The sequence below is a fragment of the Aspergillus homomorphus genome (assembly GCF_003184865.1).
Source record: "Aspergillus homomorphus CBS 101889 unplaced genomic scaffold BO97scaffold_25, whole genome shotgun sequence".
Lineage (NCBI taxonomy): Eukaryota > Fungi > Ascomycota > Eurotiomycetes > Eurotiales > Aspergillaceae > Aspergillus > Aspergillus homomorphus.
Window position 1 is genome coordinate 330,113 of NW_020291911.1, and position 18,426 is coordinate 348,538.

Sequence of the window (18,426 nt, forward strand, 5' to 3'; positions counted from 1 at the left end):
TGGAGATGGAGAGAAGGACAGTCGCCGCGCGAAGGGATGGAGCGGCTGAGCCCAGACAGCTTTGTCACGTGCCAGAGTGGATTAGTCACTGTCGGTCCGGGCCCGTCGACTGCTTCCGGTTAGCAGTTTTGTGCGGGCGAAGTGAAGCTTCCCTCGTCCACTGCATTCTCTCCACACCTCAAATACAGATTCAAAATAACTATTCACAAGGTCTGGACCGGGCCACCCTTGCAAATGGTCAAAGGAAAGTCCAAAGGCAAGAAAGTCTCCTCAGGGGGTGCAAATAGCCATATACGGGCACGCATAGACTATCTATACAAAGCCGCGACTCTCCTACAAGCCCAGTCCAGAGCTTGTCATGTTGACGACGCCACCAATGAGATGGACAATCAGAAGTCAAATGTCCCAGCACGTATAGTGCCGCTCATTGTTGACTCTGCGGGTACAGTGGCTGAAAATAAGCCCCAGCATAAGCAGAATGAGACAGGACAGCTTCCTCAGCTTTCTCGAGAGTATTTGTCGCAGATGCGCGGTGTATCCCTGAAAACGCAGCTTCGATTGCCAGTTGAAATGAAAAGATCATTCTGCAAACGATGCGACACGCTTCTAGTTCCTGGTGTAACCTGCACACGGGAAATCAGAAACCCCAGTCGCGGCTGCAAAAAGCCATGGGCTGACCTCTTGGTGATTCGCTGCTCTACCTGTGGCACAGAAAAGCGTTTCCCTCAAACAGAAAAGCGCAGCAAGAAGCTGCCTGATCGCCGGCAAGCGAAAACCCACGAGAAGCAAGAGAACCAGAGCCGTGCAGGTACTTGATTATCGCATCCTTGCTGCAGAGAATGGTCCTAGAATCTGTCTCTTAAATTGCCCTTTGATTCGCCTATCATCGTGGATGCGCCGTGCAATATAGTCCATCCAGAAGGATGGTCTGATGTGATTAATCTCTCAGCAAAGCTCAACCGCTAGTTGGACCGTTCTTTCGCGGTGAGGCTCTGCATATGTGCCATCATGCATACTTGACAAACACAACGGGCATAATCGAGTCAGATATCTCGAGCTCAGTTGTTAGGGTTGAATACTTCTCAGCTGATTTACGCTGATCTATATGAATTGGCTCGCAATTGGTGCCATCGCCTCAAATTTCTTCTTCACAGGGGCTGGCCTCTTTGAAGTCTTACAATTCATATATTTGGTCATCGGTCAGGTTCAACCTGACTGTATTAGAGTTTGCTTGCGCCCCTATGTCAAGGCCAAATGGAATGGGCGGGCATCAGTGAAAAGGTTGATTGAGGTGGCATCATAACACAGGATGAGTGCCAAAGCAAAAACAGAATAAGACGTATGAAAACCAAAAGATGTCATGTCAAATTAAAATAGATGCATGTTGGGGAATCGCAACATGATTGAACAGACAGGCAGATCGTCAGGTTCGTATATTGGGGGGCGTAAATCGTAAACCTGGAGACGACCTCCAGGTAAGAGCAAAGTCAAGAAAGAGAGTCCCAACGCTTAGCAACGCCATGCTGTCCCCGTCAAAACTCGATCGATGGTTTCGAGCCCCAAAAAAGCCGCGTGGCCAAGATTCAAACCTCTAGTCAATAGTCCTCTCCAGATACATAATAAACAGAGAAACAAAACCCGCCTATAGACTCATGGTTCAACAATGATGGGAATCGAAGTAGGCATATGAAACGCTGGACTAGTTGCGCATAGGTGTAATGTAATGTCACAGAGTCCGTGAGGACAATTTTGGTTTATGTTTTGCAGTTTTGTGTGTGTCGGTGCCAGAGTTGTTGTTGAGATCTCGTAACTTTCGTCTCGCATTTTGATGGTCCAGTGGCTTCCTGACAGCATTACCTAGGTGGATGGAGAATTGCATGAATCGTTTCGTCATCGACATTAAACATGAAGGGTCAGAGGAGCAACCTTGCTGGAAGAAGATTTGTTCCCGAGCTGCATAGATATAGGATAGAAGTTGATGGAAAGTGACGATATAAGGGCGCCAGAGGCGTCCAATTGTGTTGGCGCGACTGGGGTGAACAAGAATTCAGATCTTTTGATAAGTGGATGGGGCTGATTGGAGTTTCTCAATGCCTCCGACGGGCAGCTTGATCCAAGCGCTGGTCAAGACCTTCTATGCGGCCACGGTATGCTTTCACAATTTCTCTGATATGGCCGATTTTGGCGAGCTCGGTTTCCAGCTCATCTATGGAAGCTAGGATAGAACGTGTGCGGGCGATTTCAGCATCGGCATTGCGTACAACATTGCCTGCGCGATCGTAGCTGTTTTGAATTGAGAGCTGCATTTGTTCTTCGAGCTGAGATGAGTTAGCATCCAACTTCTATGAGGAACCGATGAGGTACATGATTTGCGCAGGCAGGGTGCGGTACGCAAACATCTTTCAGATGGCTGCAGATTACGTGAAGGTGGCAGGAAAGTGAGTAAACTAGTCACTCAAGGGAGGCGGAGACGCCCAAAAATGCATGATTGCACAATGCAGAGGAGAAATCAGACGTACATAATCAATGCGACCCCGGATTTGTTGCTGTAACCCATCCAACTGCTGCGAAAGCGCTCGTAGACTCATAGGGTCCAGAAGCAAACGTCCATGACTGCTGGCGGCACTGGCGGCGCGCGAACTGGAATTGCTGGTTCGTCCGGTCCCCCTGCCCCTGGAAATACCATTGGCGCCATGGCTGCCTTGAAGCGCGATTTGTTGTTGTTGTCTTAGGATCTGGATCTCGGAGGAGGTAAGGCCAAGCGAGGTGTCGGGAATCGATGCTGATACGGACATTTGGTCCCGGCAGAGACATGCTCCTACCGCGACAGTGGTCTAAGAAGCGCCAGTTGATCTCGTAGTGTGGATGTAGAACGGACCGCAGTTCATGATGAGAACCGAAGGAGGTAGGGAGAAGATCGCGAAGGAGCGTAGTGGCTGAAGCTTAGGGGAGGGAGCGGCTGCGAAACGAGATAGTGGGTAGACGAGAGAATCACCTGCTGGGTAGACGGGATCTGGCCGAGAACCGGTCAATGGTGAAGTCTGCCTCTGCCCCAGGGCGGCCTAATTTCTCCTTGAGCGTCCTACGGTGTCATTGGAGGCCACCGAAGAAAACTGGGTTAGGGGAGAGAATAGCCTATTAATTTGTAGGCGGCAAAGAAAAAGGAACGAAGAATAGCGGCCCTCGTGAGTCGGTCGGGGTTACACTGGGAGGAGACGGACGGCGAACTGAATCTGGTCCCCACGATAAGCCTAACGTGAGGTTCTTCGAGGGCGACGGTTAGGATCAGCCACAAGTGGTAGGAGTGGGTGAGGCGAGAGAGAAGCAAAAGCTGATGATGATGAGAGCCACTGCAGTGATGGGTTGTGGCCGGAGTCGAGGCAGAGTGAGGAGAGGAGGGGAGACAGAAAAGAGAGAGTGACAGGATGGAGGGAGGGAAGCAACCGGCGTGAACGCAAGATGCTACGATCAATGCGTACAGGACAGGAACAAACTCGGGTTTGATTCTTCAAAAAGAACGATCGAATGGCTTCCCTGGCCTTCATTCAGGCTCCGTTCTCGGGGAGGAGGACCGTGTGATCAAGGCTGAAAAGAGGATGCGATCCGGCCGGTGGTGGTATACCCGAATAGGGAGTATAAGGATGAATGAACAGTCGCTTGTTGGCAGTCTTGAGGGACACAGTAGAGGGAATGCAGCAGCGAGCATCACGCTTACTGCTAGGAGATGCCTGAAATTGTTGGATTGCCCTCACTCCCATCGCATTAGAAGTAGCAAAGCCATGCGATAGCGAGATATCATAATGTGATGCGCAGTGCCTTGAGGAAGCCGGAGGTTTCCCAATTGGGAAACCGGCTATCGCCCGCCCGCAATCTCCATCCGTTCGCTCGTTCAACTCTCCAGGCTCCTCCTCCATCTACAGTGCTTCTTGTTTCTTGCTTCTTCAGCTTCCCCTCCTCCACAGAAAACCACTGGGTCTCACCTCTTCTCCCTACCATCTACCTCTTCAGCCGCCTTGCAACCATCCACCACCAAACCCAGCTAGCGACCACCCCATTCTATTGCTCACCAACCAACGCGCTCGAATTGCCGCACCCTGCGCTTCTCCAGCCGCCATCGACCTCACCATCCTCCCACTTCCCTTCAATCAAACGGGAGCACCTCAAAACCCACTCGCTTATCCAATCTAGATCCCACACCTACTATCCATCGCCCGCTGCCCAACCTGTGAGGCTAGAGCAGTGCGCCCTCGCAACGTTCATTGGTCTTAGCCAAGATTCCGCAGCTACTACACCTGCGGCTTCGCGAATCCGCTGCTCCCGTGGTTGGGCTTTGCTCATGCAGCTTGTTTTGCCATCAGCCTGTGAGCATACCCCAAAACCTCCCCTCTCTTCTCTGCCGTTCTAGGCTGCTGCAGGTAGCTCTAGCTCTACTGGCCCTTGTGGCCACGCACATTTCGGGGATGTTCGTCAGACACATGCGTACCTTATGCGCCCCCTCCCAGTCCAGCCCTCTCCTCCTTCTGCCTAAGGCTCAAGCAGACACAAGAAAAAAAAGGAACAGGATCGTGGGAGGTGTGGCTGTACGGCTTGGAAGTCGGCTAATACCTGGCGTACTCTTTCAACAGTGCGAAACACTTAGGGTCTGACTGCATTCGAGTTTATGCCCCGCGCCTAGTCAGCTATACGGACTCTTTCTACCTTCGCGGCTCACTACCAATCGAGTCAACCTCGCATACCCCTGTACACACCATATTCGATCACACATATCAGAACAAATCACAATGCCCAAGGACAAGGAGCGCAGCATGAACCCTGCCGCGGCGCAGCGGAAATTGGACAAGCAGAAGAGCCTCAAGAAGGGCAAGGCCGAGGCGCTGGCGCGCCGAAACGAGAAACTAGCCCGTCGCAACCCGGAGCGCATCCAGCGTCAGATTGATGAGATCAAGGCCATAGAGGAGTCGGGACAAAAGCTACGACCACGTGATCAGCAGTTACTCGAAGCTCTACAGCGCGATCATCGCGCGGTGCTCAAGGCCCGAGAAGCGCTGGGCGACAAGGCTCCCAAGTTCGCGAGCTTCGGGTCTAGAAGCGGAGGGGACCGCGACGGGGATGATGGAGGGGTTCTAGGAAAGCGCAGGCGGGATGGTGGTTTCGGTGGTGGTGGCGGCAGGCGTTTTGGACGACATGATCGGGATGGCGAGAGTAGTGACGAGACAGATGAGGAGGTGCGAAGGATACCCATGCCGAGGGATACACCTCCACCTATCCCGCGCCAGTTTCAGAGACGACCAGGTGGCGACCAGGCCGTGGGTGGTGGTGCTCGAGGACCACATGCTCTTCCTGCTAAACCACCCGTCGTGGAAGCGAAGACGGTCTACGAGGCCAAGCCCGAGATCCGAGACCTGCGCCAGGAGGCCATCAACAAATTTATCCCCGCTGCCGTCAGGGCCAAGCGGGACGCTATACGAGGGCAGGGTAAGCTCTTGGAGCCGGAGGAGATGGATCGGCTGGAGAGGGCAGGCTACAAGGCGGACTCGGGTCACGCTGGGCCAGAAAAGGCCACTCCACAGTCAGAAGCGGCAGACGATGACGCCCAACGGCGATTATTAGAGGAGGAGGAAAGGCGTTTCAACCAGGAACTTCGATCAGTCCAGATCGAAGAAGTTGAAGATGAAGAGGCATAAATGCTAATGAAGCAATCCTTATTTCCACGACAATTCTTCGCGGAGCGAAAAGAATCGCATGCAAAGGAGGGGAGGCCGACTGAGTCAGCGCCTTATCTTCCTAGCTTATCCGTAGCCCTCTCTCTCTATCAAGAGTCCCCTACTCTCATTGCCAGGCTTCACAGTCGAGATTGATGAGTATGAGAAACGTAGATCACAGATGTATTGATCTGCCAATCTATTTCAGGATCATGTGACTGGAAAAACAGAAATGTGTATTTATGTACGACTCCTGGAGAGAAAAACTTCCCGAAATGAACAACAGAACCCAAGGATCAACCGTCTCAACACCGACCGGAGAGCACCACAAATGCGTAGAAGAAAGAGATAGGAAATGTACAGGTGTGAAACGAGTGTACTGGCTTTCTTCCAAGATCTGCATCGCAGAAGAGCCGGAAACTTGGGGGAGGCGGACCAAGACATCCAAGGGCATGAAAACAAGGTGACCAGAAATATCCAATTGAGCTGGATGTGGTCAGAAGCAATTATCTGTACAGATTGCAGTGGTGGATGGGGGAAAGGGGTAATTTTGAGGGGTAAAGAGGGGGAATTCATCACGGCATTAAGAGACAAAGGAAAGTAGAGGGTGTTGCGTCCTTCATGAGATGATAAGGAACTCAAAGTCAAGAAGCAGCGCACCAATATGCATCATCGAAGCTTTATACCATGTCTCGCATGGCTCAAGTTCGGTCTGAGAAAAATCAATCCACCCAAGCCGTATAACTCCGAAGTATGTCTTGAATTATTAGATGGTATATTGACGATATCAGACGCCAATAGTAGATACCCAAAAAGTGTGTCTGTCGTAAGGTTTTGCGGATCAACCGGCGAAACCGAAAGACATGAAAGCTGAGAGTCGGTGATGTATGGGTAACGTCGATGGCATGCCACTCGCCTCGTGAGAGGGTAGCTACCTCAGATTGCGAATGATCTTTCTTCCGCGAACCAGAAAGGGGCTGGGCATCTCGTCTTTTTCGGGATCCCACACAGCCGGAGGGTCTCGCGCGCTTGACTTCAGACCGCGGGAGTCACTGGCACACCGCTTGATTTCATCAACGGGACGGCCACCTGCGCGCGCCTGCGCCAGTTCAACTAACGTCCTCCCGCCCATATTCCGCTGCATCACGGCCTTGTACATGTCCTCACCGCCGCTGTTGGTTTTGGATGGCAGCTGCTTAACGGCAGTCTTGCGAGTCGGTGAGCCAGCATCAGCAGCCAGGTTGGCAGAAGACGGGATTTTCGACAAACGCCGATGTGGCGACCGGGGCTTGCTTTCTCTGGGAAGCATGTCGGAGAGACCACCGGACACCTGTGGTAGTCGGGAAGCGTTGGTCGGGAAGATGGGCGGTTGGGTGCTCAACTTCTGCATGAAAGCAGCTGTGTTCTGTCGCAGAAGCGGGCGTGAAGGGGCTTTGAACGGATCTGGCTTAACCTTGGGACGAGTGGGAGAAGGTAGATCAGGGATGTCGTCTTCGTCATCGGAGTAAGCCAGAGTGGGTTCCCACTTCGCTCGCTGTCTCTCGGCTTCAGCGAAAATGTTCTTACCGGAAGAGGTTCCAGACGTGCGGCGGGGAGACAAGGAAAGCGATGCGATAGAGATGGGCGAGGGCTCGGCCATTTGAACATCCATTGGTGACTCGACCACAGTTTTTGAACGGGTCAGGGGAGTGCGCGTCTCCTTGCGTGGGGCCTTGCTGGGGGCCGGAGATTCCAGCAACAGCTGACTGATATCCGTGCTCGAAGGATTACTCGTATCGTCGTTGCTGTTGGATGATTGGGATTGTTGGCTGTTCGATCGGGAAATGGTATCCTCTTTGAGAGCAGCGCTCTTCTTTTGCTTCTCAACCTCCAGCGCAACCCTTTCCTGAACTTCGAAATCGAATCTCTTCCGAAGTTTTTCGAGTTCATTCTGTACTTGACGGTCGATCTCCAGGCGGGCCTTGACTTCCCATTCTCGTCGGACGGTATTCTCCAATTCAGCCTTGATCTGCTGCTTCTCTCTGTCCAGTTTGGTGTATGCTTGTTCCACGTCTCTGGCCTTCTGAACAGCGGCCTCTTCGCGCCTCCGTAGGGTCTTTTCGAGATCCGCGACTTCCTTCTCCCTACGCATCAGGCGGATAATAGGAAGGTTGATCAGAGCGGCAGTATCGGGGCGATGATCGGGGTTGACGCGCAAACAGCTCGCAATGACATTCTTCAACTCGGGTGAGTAGAAGTCAGGCAAAGGAGCAAATTTGCCTTCTCGTATCCTCTGGATGAGCTGGATGTGGGTTCTGGCGTTAAAGGGAGGCTCTTTTTGGCAAAGCTCATACATAATGCAGCCAACAGCCCAAATATCAGACCGCAACGTGTAAGGCTCTGCTGCGCAGATCTCGGGCGACATGTAGAATGGGGTCCCGACGTAGGTAGAGGCGAAATCCTGGGAGTTCATCAACTTCGACAGACCGAAGTCACCGAGTTTGACGGTATTGTCGCTACCAAGGAAGATGTTCTCTGGTTTGAGATCGCGATGAAGGATAGTCATCTGAGCCTGCTTTCCCTTCAAACCAGACTGCTTAGGGGCAGGGCCCAGAATAGTTCCAGCTTCGACGGGATCTGAACCGTAATGGCAGCGGTACAAGGCCGTCGCCAATTGAGATAGAATGCGCCAGACGAATTCTTCCTCGGCGAATTTATTCGTCTTTTTTAGGTTCTTGATGATCATGCTGAGATCTCCACCACCACAGTATTCCATGTAAAGGTAGAGATCTTGGCTCGCTTTGAGGTGTTCGCGATGGTAGTAGGCGACGATGTTCGGGTGTCGCAGAGAGCTTAGGATATTGAATTCGGCCGTCAGCTGTTCTCGCTCCTTCTGCGACATTTTGATGTAGTTGATCTCCTTGCGGCATAGTATCTGTAACAATCCTTCAAGTCAGCATAAGCCGTTCAATGCTTCAATGGATCAGTCTTCCTTACAAAACCGTCTGCCTTTCGTCGAACTTTGCGGATGATCCCGAAGGAACCGCAGCCTAGAGATTCATGGTCAGTACTTTGAGGTCCAAAAACGTCTCGCATGACCTATGCGCAGTATGTGTGCCATACCAATCTTTTCAAGCACCTCATACTTGTCTGCCTCCGCTAACGCAATTGCCATTGTGGCTGCTGGGAGGAAAGACCGCAGACAAGGAGATGAAGTAGAAGGTGAAAGTCGGGAATAAGTGGCGAGAGAGCGAGGTATAGTAGCCTATGGCATTTATGAGTCGAGACTGTGTGACTGAGACCTGCTGGGGTTAGTATGGAGCGATGTTGGGTGGGAACATGTGGTTGCGTTGTAGATTTAAAGAAGTAGGTATGCAACGGGTTTGGCAGCGCCGAATGTTTAGGTGCAGGCTGTTGCTAGGCAACGCAGACTCTTGCCTTTCTGCAGCAGGCGGTGGAGACAGTCGGGCGGTGAAGCGGGCCATTGACCAGCATCATTGTTCCGTCAGCGGTTCGGCATGTCGGAAAGCCTTCACAATGCTGCATGGGACCGATGGACATTGAATGAAAGTTTCGATCGATATTTATCCTGCAAGAGCTCCATGATGTTCCAGAATGTGGGGTTCTAAGGGCGAGATCTATTTGAGCAGAAGGAGAAAAGCAAGATGATGCAAGGAGAGCGAACCTCTTTCGAATCGCCCTTTGGCCCCCTTTGGGTCACCAACCGTGGCGACTGTGTGCTCACGTGATTCAATCTTATCGATAAGCTGATGGCAATCAAAAGTCGCCCATTTAGGATTCCCCGCCCTCCGCAACAATAGTCACATACTCCGGGGAATTTGTTGCATCTCGTCCACCATGCCCACTCGTGACTCCGGTGCAATGCATGAACCGAAGGTTCTCCGAAAGGACCAGTTGGAGATTAGCTTGCACAACGAGAAAAAGCTGATCAAGGAGGGCACAATCAAGGACGATAACCCTCTTGACCTTAGCGAACCCTTTCGGGAGCTCTGCAATGCTTGTCGTAAGGGGGACCTCAAAGTCTGTCAGGAGAAGATCACGGAAGGAGTCAATATCAATGCCCGTGATCCATACGACTATACCCCTTTGATCCTGGTAAGTCTTCCCTGTGTGGCCGCAACCCTATTCATCTCGCTGCGGCGTGGCGAGTCGGCATTCGCGCAAGATAGTAACCAGTATTTGTGCAAAAGGCGAGTCTCTGTGGCCACTACGAAGTTGTTCAGCTGCTGCTTGAGTCTGGAGCTTTATGCGAACGGGATACTTTCCAGGGAGAGAGGTACGCACCTTGTCAATTTGCCCATTAACAGCCATTAGTCAGCTCACAAGATTGTGGTAGATGTCTGTATAATGCCCTCAATGATCGTATACGGAACCTCCTCCTGGAATATGACTATTCGAAATCAACGGATCCTCTGCAGCCACTTGCTGCTCATGTTACTTCACTTCTCACTCGCGAGAGCCCTGCAACATCGGATATCGTCGTGACAGCAGGCGATGAGTCGCTCCATTTGCACAAGTTCATCCTGGCCGCACGATCACCCTACTTCCGCAACAAACTGGCGACAGCCCCCGACACGTCAACATGGAGGCTGCCCAGCACAATCCCACCAGAAGCATTCGGGACGGCAATTAAATACCTTTACTTCGGCGAAGCCCCGCGCGACATCCGGAGTGGCCCGGGAACCGGATTCACCGAGTCGGAGGTCTTGTCGAATATCGATAAGATCGCCAAGCATTTGGAAATCAACACGCTTTTGGATAGTATACTGGACAGCGGAGATCGAAGGCTAGCCAGGCAAAGACGAACGCTCGAAGTTGCCAAGGGGCGAGACCAGTTGGAAGAGTGGTTCCGAGCGAATGTGCTCCAGCACAAGGTGACCGTGGAAACTTCAAAGGCGGACGAAGTCGAATGGGACAGAGACAACGCGATCTTCGCGGACGTATTGCTCCGAGCGGACGAGGAACCGGAGGAGATGGACGATCAGGCGGCCACAAACGGCGACGGCGCGGGTTCACACGTTCCGAAAAGCACTCTATTCCCCTGCCACCGGGCCATGCTCCTGCGATCTGAGTTCTTCCACACGATGTTCACCTCGCCCTTCCGCGAGGCTCACATGAAGGACCGCCTGAACATCATCCCGGTGGACTGCGCCCCAGACGTCCTGGAGATCGTGCTCACGTTCCTGTACACGGAGCGCGCGGACTTCCCGCTCGAAATCACCGTCGACGTGCTCTTCGCCGCGGACATGCTCTTCATCGAGAAGCTGAAGAGCAAAGCCGCCGTGGTGATCAGCACCCTGGGCAGCGGCAACATGTCGCAGGCGGTAGCCGCCCGCACGCGTGGCACCAAGGAGGAAGACGACCTGGACATTTACGCCATCATCCGCGCGGCCTGGCTGACACGCGTGCAGCGCCTCGAAGAGTTCGCCGCGCGCTACCTGGCTTACCGCTTGGAAGCTCACATCGACTCGCCGGAATTCTCGGAGCTAATCCAGGAATCCGCCGCCCGCATCCAGGGCCGCCAGGAGACCGACTCCATCGAGCTGCTGGACGACATCCGATTCTACCTCGGCGAGCGCTTCCGGCTACGGTTCGACGACGCCGGCATCGACGAGATGATGGAGGAGGAAGCACGGCAGGAATCCGTCGAGCAGGCCCAGGCCCAGGCCCAAGCCACCATAGCAGAGAACGAAGATGCACAAAACGGTGCCGTCGACAAAGTCACCGAGCGCGTCGAAGCACTAGACCTTAAGCCCGCGCAACCCGAAGCGCAACAAGAACCTCATCCCCAACAACCACTGATCCGAACCCTAGACGGCGAGGTCGTCGTCGACGAATTCGACCAGGATGCGCTCAACTACCAGATCCTCATGGACAAACTAGACAGAATCTTGGAAACGTTGGAGCTGGACGCTTGAGATTGACGGCGTCTTTTTCTTCTCTGCTTTTCACCCTTCCTTTCTCTTTTCATATCAAGGTAGAAGAGCCATGCGCGATGATGATTCGATGATCTATATACACGGAAATGGTACATATATACATAAGGCGCGGGGAATTTGGCGCCCTTCGGTGCCCCAGTAGAGGTAGGGCCAGTTTAAACTATACAACATACAAGAGATAGCTAGATATATGCATTTTTGGAGATAATGGATGGGTCGTGGGTGTTGAATGCTTCAGCGGTCATGGTTCCAAAGGAACTGATTGAAGTGGCCCGGGCCATTATCTTATGAATAGGAGCGAGTGGGTTGCATTGTCCCAGGGGATCCAGGGAACTGGCATCGTCGCACTAGTAAGCTCGTTACTGACCGAGTCTTACGCATGCTAGATAGCACTACCCTGCGAGAATGATCTAGTCTCCCACATAGTAGAAGCTACATGCAGAGGTGGAAGAACGCCAAGGTACTATGATTCAGACCTCAAGAACCACCTAAGACAGAAACAAACCTACAACCACTGGCACAGCTTCCCAAAACCAGAGCTTCAGGCTCCAATTCCAGCTTCCTCCGCCAAGCAGCTCATGCAAACACATCTATGCATTCATCTATCACCATCACCAAGGTACTACACGTACACAACCCACGGGTCAAGAATCGATCAAGCAAAACTCAACCAAACAAGCACCCATTATTCACCAGAAAAGATACAGGAAGAATCATGCGATTAAAGTGGCAAGGTCACGGCTCCCTCTTCCTCCTCCTCCTCCTCCTCCTCATCCTCTCCCTAAATTATCCCTTCCTCCCTCAATAACCTTTCCAATCCACCAGGGATAAGAATCCCACAGCCTCCCCCCGGCGGTCATATTACTCCCGTCCCGCTTTACCTCACGCCACTTTTCGGGCTCTACAAAGTGGTATTTAAGTTTCTCTCGCAAATAAGGTTTCCGTTTACTCGCGCAAGTCCAGGTATGGGGAGATGTGACGGAGTTGCGTCCCGAGCCGCCGCCTATGGTCGTGGCCGTTATCATGAGTGTGGGTGGTCAATGCTTTGGGATTGATGTGATGGGATAAGAGGTTGCTGTATGGATTTCTTTTAGCAGGATTGTTGGTGGTAGAAGGTATGCAGTGATTGAATAGTTCTGGAAGTACTGTTTAATCGACCTACAGTATAGCCAAGCCTAGCGAATCTGGCGATTCATCAAGAAAGAGTATTGTTTGTAAACCTATTCTTCCTCAAAAGCATTGTTTCTGCTCGATAGGCAAATGAGAGAGAGAGAGAGAGATGCTTACACCTGCTAGACACATAAAGAAACAATGACAGAAAAGTGATTTGGAATTGTGCCAGAGAAAGCCATTGCAATCCAGACTGACTTGGCCGGGATTATTCCCTATGGATTGGCAGGCATATACGATGAGGATGAGAATGCATGTTCTAGCCATGATCTCTTCCCGTCCCCTTCGTAAAGTACGTTGCTTGCGTCGATCCTGAAGAGAAAAAATCATCTGCTTGATCTAGGTTTTACATGCTGGTCTTGTCGTGTCGATCCTACTAACGCTCTGTTTTGATACTTGTCACTGGGTTCATGGATGGAGTGCATATCATTCTACACAGATAGATAATGGATGTATACTTCCGCTTTGCTCACCCCCTTGCACATCTGTACAGTACATATATCAAATCGAAGTATGTCAAACAATAGATACATACATACATACATATACACACAGACAACCCGACATATCGCAATGCATACCCGCATCATCAGCAGCAGCAGCATAACCTTCTCGCTCAATATCTCCCAATCGATCTTCTCGGTGAGAACACAAGACCCCGAAAACTTGCATGAGCATCGACGAAGATCATCCCCCATCATCATCATCGACATCATCATCACAATCCAGCCTGATCGCATCCTCCCGACGCATTGGATTGGACTTTTCTGCTTATTGCACACGGCGCCAAAAAAAAAAAAAAAAAAAAAAAAAAAAAAAAAAAAAAAAAAAACAAAAAAACGTCACAACCATACCCGGATAGAGAACACGGCAGTTAAGACAGTCATGTATGTCTCCAGCGTTTCGATTTGATCCAACTCTGACCAAACAGCAACCGACTTCGATCATCGCAGCCTTAATGCAGTTGACACGAATGTAGTGGGTAAGAAGTCATACGCTTTTCGACCCTCAAGTCCACCCACCCGGTCAGTCAGCAGGAAGCGGACTGAACTGCAACTTGTGCAGCAGTTACTGTATACGTACCATCGGCGACCAACCAATACACCAAAGCAAAAGCGTTGAAGCCAGCACAAGGTCTTTTTGACTGCGGAGCTTGGAGGATGATCATCCGAGATGGTAAATACTAAGTAAGAGATCAGATCGCATCGCGAGCGCTTGTTTTCCTCCCCCTCCTTTGACTAGTCTTTGGCTTATGCTCTCTGTTTTCTTCCCCCGCATTTCACTGCCGCACTGCTGTAGACGAGTGCCTGGAGGTTCGTGTTTCCTTTTCCTTTTCCTCTCTCCCTTGAACATTAATCCCATGTTTTCTTTTTCTTGCAGATTTGACCTCCACCGCCCTAAATATAGCATGCAACTGTCGGTTCCCGGCCAGCGATCGGGGATTTCCGCTGCTGTGGAGGAGGATGATCATTATCATCCATTCTGGGGGAAGTTTTCTACGCGTACCTACCAATCACATATCAAATTGACAACCTCATATAACAACAGTACGCCGAAGTTTGATAACCCGGAAACCAAAAAGAAAGCCCGAGTTTCATTGCAACAGTAGCAAACATACACAAACCAACCACCCAACCAACCAACCAACCAACAAACAACCCCCTACCCAACCGTGAAGAACGTCAGTCCTCGGTTCAACAATAATCAGCAGGTGCGTACCGTACGTGCATGATTGATGATTTTCAGTTGGTTTGATCGAGATCCGTTCAGATCAGAAAGTCAGGGAAGGGGGAGGGGGAGAGCAAACATGCTACATAGCTATAGAGACACCTACTGGTGTGTACTGTATGTAGTTGTTGCTGCAGAGATTCTCGAATCCCACATTTTCACATTGCACTCCATTTCATTTCCGACTGTTCCAACCCGGCCCTCTTTCCTCTACCTCGTCCTAATCGCAATCTACTACCTATCTCTTGCCTACCTACCTCAAAAGCTACTACGTACCATACGTATTGTATACACCGGACTCCAAACCGAAAGCTGACAAGATGTCATCAACTCGATCCTCACATGTAGCCCACCACTAGGATGGAACTGCATGTGATTCACCAAACAAGCAAGTTTTCGATAGGTAAAACTCGATATCAACCCCAAGCTATACTCAACGCACATACTTCATCATCCATATACGATAGTATACAATAGTATAGTATATGCGCTGGCACTCCCCCCAAGAAACAACCCCCCCCCCCCTAATAAAAAAACTGCCAACCCCATGATCGACACGCCCATCGTCTCGATCGGGTGTGCGGGGAGAAATCCTTGATTGGTGCAATTAATTCCGCGAGAACCTTTCTGAGAAAAAAAAAAGAAACCCGCCCGTTGAGCCAATAAACACAAGCAAGATGCAACCGCGTGCAGGATTGATACATAATTGACTGGCAGGGAAGTGCTTTCAAAATCGCGTTAGCTGTCTGCAGTGTAAATCCTCACTGCCGCGCGGGGAGGGAGGGGCGGCGATCCGGAGTCGCCGATTGAGGGGGGCGGAATACAAATGATATGATATGTTGGATTAATTGGGGTGATAATGTCGGGAAAGGGGCTTTAGGGGCTCGATATATGGATTTTTGGGGGGGGAGCGGAATTGTAATTCTTTGTATGTGGTGTGTCCTATTGTTGGACATCTCCCATATCATACAACTTTCATTATGAGGTGTGAGTTTGGTATATGTACCAGGTACTAACTCATTGCTGATTACTACGGAGTGCTGGATTTTGTGGATGAATTGAACGAATACTCCCTTTCGAACGCCCCCTTCCTTCTCGCTTCTATGGTGATGCCAGAAAAATAAATAAGAGTGGCTCGAATGCACAGAATCTGTCGTTCGTGGCGACTAAATAGTTCTTACTGATTGACGGGTTACCCACCAACCAACCAACTTCTGGCCACATGGAGACATAGGTAGAGAAGAGAGGCTATAGTATGTCTCGAATATAGAGGTATATCTCACGTCTACTAATCTCCCTCCTTCCTCAATGTAGTAGCAAGGCCAGCCCAGCTACCGTGGCCCTCCGCGATTCCCAGAGAAGGATCACCTCCGTCAGCGAACCACAACGCGGACGGGATGGCCAGGAAGAGAGTTGAGGCCGGTTTGAGGGGTGAGATGATGGCATGCTGTGCAGGTGTATGGTGTCTAGAGCTGGCTAGGGAAACCTTAAGCACAACAAGGATGGTTCTGACCGACTCCCTGTCTGCCGCATCTCCTAGAGGGACAGTATGTGTAGGCTTTCCATGACGTTGAGTCCGATTGTTCTTGCCCGGGAGGAGGTTCCAGCGCATGGACTGGACTGGACTGGACTGGACTACTTAGTACTACGTCGATGGTCGTCGACATGGCGCCACCATGACCCCTGCTTGCCGGGAAGGTGAACGATAATCAAGGCACTGGTGCAACAGAATCCCGGAGCCCCGGGTCGGTCCAGAAGGGTACCCTGTCGAGTCTCGACAGGGGGGGGGCGATCGGATGGGAACAATAATATAATTCTCACACGGTGATTCACGGCGGGCATTGTTCCCTCCGCGTCATGGGTGTGGATCAGCGCAAGAACCGGGGACAAGGAAAATGGAAATGGCTGGTCGAGGCGAGCAGATGGAAACCCCAGCATGGTTTAGCCGGGCTTTTTTCCTTTCCAACGGCGCCCCTTTTTGTTTGCTTAGACAGCAACGATCGATAAGCGAAGGGACTAGGACCAGTTAGCACGAGGAAGGAGGGCTTCCCGAGAAGTACAGGCGGGAAAAATAACGGCGCGAGTCCAAAGAGTACATTACTGGCTAGTGGCCACAACCCGTCTTGGGTCTTGCCTGCCCCGACACTCTGGCACAGGTCTGTGACCAAGACCCCCGCGTAAGCCACACCGGCTTTTCTTGTTTTGTCTCTACTCTCCACTTCTGGAGTTACTCGGTGTTGCGCAGCGATGCCACTCTCTTTGTCTAGTCGTTACAACGTAAGTGAGGACAGTTACAATGAACTTAGAGAGGATCGTCCCCCCTCCTCCCGCCCGACCCCCGACAGCTGGACAACAGCGACAACGACACGGACCCGAGCCAATGCAGGCAACCCGGTCGATCAAGGACCAGGGCGAGTCGACCTCATGCATAGAGGAGATCGAAGGAAGAGGCCGATAGTAGCCGTCCTGTAGGGAAAAGTTACTCCGACAACAGACAAATACACACGCACACACATAGGTACTGCATCCCGCAAGACCAAACGCTGGCAAAAGAGCCAGACCTAAAAACGAGGGAAACAGAAACACCGGAGGTCTTCTCCCAAGTGCATGGAGTTCCAGGAGATCTGGGTGTCAGGAGAAGAGAAATACATACGTAGTATGCAAAGAGCGGCGGTCAAAGAGGCTGAAACAGCCATATGCGCTCCCAGTCACATCTTTCCCCCTTCCATGAGTAAAGAGTAAAGAGGCGGCTAACTCATCCCACTCTGACTAACCATGAGTCATCAAGAAAAGCAGCATTGCGTTGGAAAATCCCAGGTCCCCGGAAGATCGTTGGCTTGTGGTTGGCTTGCTCGTTTGCGTACAACGTTAAGAATTCCCCGAGATCATCCTATGGCTCTGCGCTGTGGAGATGATCTTCTGCAGGTGAGATAGAACGTCTAGGTACTCCCTCCTTCCTGCGTCTGTGTCTCGGTGTTCTGTGGTGCACCGGCAAGCGAGGTGACCGGGGGGATTTGCAGCGCCTGCTGTCTGAGATTCGTTGTTCAGGAAGTAGGCCAGGCCGCAGCCGCAGCCGCCGAGGAACAGGCCTGTTCAAGCCTTGATGATCATCTGACATTTGTCTTGTGATGAGTATACACCTCATAGTCGCAAAGCATCGAGTGCATCTTTCTCGCTGCAAAACCTAGCAGTCCCGCATGTGACGGAGATGGTCAATCCGGCCAGGTACCATCATGCTGGTCATAATCACTCAGCCCACAGCTGAGAGGAGGGCGGGGTGGGGGATCGATTGATTTGTCTTGCCACTTTGCGATAGGACAAGAGACTGGCGCTACTGTGTGTGTCGCCTGCGCAGTCAGTTCTGGATGTCTGGAGAGCTCTCTCCCCTTCTCAGCTGCATTGCACTTGAAATGTTGCCTAATGCGGAGACGCACCCCCTCTCACTGCTTTTTTGCTTCTCGGTGGTCTTCCGAGCGAACCAGCGCCGTCGTGAAGCGATCTTCACCTCATATTTTGGGAACGCAGATGGGAGGCGACACAGTCGATATCTAACTGCATTTTCAGCCGTCCACTGAAGTAAGTACAAGAGGCGAGAAAGGGAGGCGACGAAGTATCCAAAGATTGATAGGCGCGGCGCTCTGGATAGCTTAGTCGGAAATCAGCCCCTTCCCGGCCGTTCGACGGTGGCTGATCGAGAAACGATACAACCCATAAGGCTCATCATGCTGCATGAGTTTTGACGCGGGAGAGTAGAGGGACGTGGCTGGAAAATGATGTACGTCCTAAAATGGTCCGCAAAGTCCCGTGTCGATCTTTTCAGAGCCACAAGATGTCTTTGTGATGGGGCCACAAAGAGAGAGGGGAGGGAGGGGAGCGACGATTCGGCA

General features: G+C 51.6%; 6 protein-coding genes across 6 annotated transcripts; 3 read left to right on the top strand and 3 right to left on the bottom strand.

The window, feature by feature from the left end:
• Window positions 1-3: 3 nt before the first annotated feature.
• Window positions 4-960, top strand: BO97DRAFT_111129 (ribonuclease P Rpr2/Rpp21/SNM1 subunit). Its single transcript, XM_025689906.1, has one exon. It carries the CDS (start codon window positions 235-237, stop codon window positions 814-816), a length of 582 nt encoding a protein of 193 aa, XP_025550187.1. The 5' UTR covers window positions 4-234; the 3' UTR covers window positions 817-960.
• A 1,010-nt stretch (window positions 961-1,970) lies between these two features.
• BO97DRAFT_111092 (uncharacterized protein) lies at window positions 1,971-3,023 on the bottom strand. The gene is made up of 2 exons (XM_025689905.1): window positions 2,520-3,023; window positions 1,971-2,318 (listed from the first exon to the last, which is right to left on the bottom strand). The coding sequence occupies exons 1-2, from the start codon at window positions 2,793-2,795 to the stop codon at window positions 2,088-2,090; spliced, it is 507 nt and encodes a 168-aa protein (XP_025550188.1). The 5' UTR covers window positions 2,796-3,023; the 3' UTR covers window positions 1,971-2,087.
• Window positions 3,024-4,593: 1,570 nt separating this feature from the next.
• BO97DRAFT_111050 (WW domain binding protein 11) lies at window positions 4,594-5,870 on the top strand. The gene has a single exon (XM_025689903.1). The coding sequence runs from the start codon at window positions 4,782-4,784 to the stop codon at window positions 5,682-5,684; it is 903 nt and encodes a 300-aa protein (XP_025550189.1). The 5' UTR covers window positions 4,594-4,781; the 3' UTR covers window positions 5,685-5,870.
• BO97DRAFT_111049 (uncharacterized protein) lies at window positions 5,871-6,604 on the bottom strand. Its single transcript, XM_025689902.1, has 2 exons — window positions 6,363-6,604; window positions 5,871-6,188 (listed from the first exon to the last, which is right to left on the bottom strand). Exons 1-2 carry the CDS (start codon window positions 6,373-6,375, stop codon window positions 5,902-5,904), a joined length of 300 nt encoding a protein of 99 aa, XP_025550190.1. The 5' UTR covers window positions 6,376-6,604; the 3' UTR covers window positions 5,871-5,901.
• nimA (serine/threonine protein kinase nimA) lies at window positions 6,456-9,197 on the bottom strand. The gene is made up of 3 exons (XM_025689904.1): window positions 8,805-9,197; window positions 8,679-8,731; window positions 6,456-8,616 (listed from the first exon to the last, which is right to left on the bottom strand). The coding sequence occupies exons 1-3, from the start codon at window positions 8,854-8,856 to the stop codon at window positions 6,634-6,636; spliced, it is 2,088 nt and encodes a 695-aa protein (XP_025550191.1). The 5' UTR covers window positions 8,857-9,197; the 3' UTR covers window positions 6,456-6,633.
• Window positions 9,198-9,509: 312 nt separating this feature from the next.
• BO97DRAFT_371480 (ankyrin repeat and BTB/POZ domain protein) lies at window positions 9,510-12,079 on the top strand. The gene is made up of 4 exons (XM_025692822.1): window positions 9,510-9,797; window positions 9,893-9,978; window positions 10,039-11,347; window positions 11,390-12,079. Exons 1-4 carry the CDS (start codon window positions 9,540-9,542, stop codon window positions 11,618-11,620), a joined length of 1,884 nt encoding a protein of 627 aa, XP_025550192.1. The 5' UTR covers window positions 9,510-9,539; the 3' UTR covers window positions 11,621-12,079.
• Window positions 12,080-18,426: the final 6,347 nt, after the last annotated feature.

Coding starts and splice junctions, on each gene's coding strand:
- nimA (XM_025689904.1), bottom strand. CDS start 8,856: ATGGCAATTGCGTTAGCGGAGGCAGACAAGTATGAGGTGCTTGAAAAG. Junction 8,732..8,804: donor TGAGGTGCTTGAAAAGATTG/GTATGGCACACA, acceptor ATGAATCTCTAG/GCTGCGGTTCCTTCGGGATC. Junction 8,617..8,678: donor GACGAAAGGCAGACGGTTTT/GTAAGGAAGACT, acceptor GGATTGTTACAG/ATACTATGCCGCAAGGAGAT.
- BO97DRAFT_111092 (XM_025689905.1), bottom strand. CDS start 2,795: ATGTCCGTATCAGCATCGATTCCCGACACCTCGCTTGGCCTTACCTCC. Junction 2,319..2,519: donor TCCGGGGTCGCATTGATTAT/GTACGTCTGATT, acceptor AACTCATCTCAG/CTCGAAGAACAAATGCAGCT.
- BO97DRAFT_111129 (XM_025689906.1), top strand. CDS start 235: ATGGTCAAAGGAAAGTCCAAAGGCAAGAAAGTCTCCTCAGGGGGTGCA.
- BO97DRAFT_371480 (XM_025692822.1), top strand. CDS start 9,540: ATGCCCACTCGTGACTCCGGTGCAATGCATGAACCGAAGGTTCTCCGA. Junction 9,979..10,038: donor GATACTTTCCAGGGAGAGAG/GTACGCACCTTG, acceptor AGATTGTGGTAG/ATGTCTGTATAATGCCCTCA. Junction 11,348..11,389: donor AGGAAGCACGGCAGGAATCC/GTCGAGCAGGCC, acceptor ACCATAGCAGAG/AACGAAGATGCACAAAACGG.
- BO97DRAFT_111050 (XM_025689903.1), top strand. CDS start 4,782: ATGCCCAAGGACAAGGAGCGCAGCATGAACCCTGCCGCGGCGCAGCGG.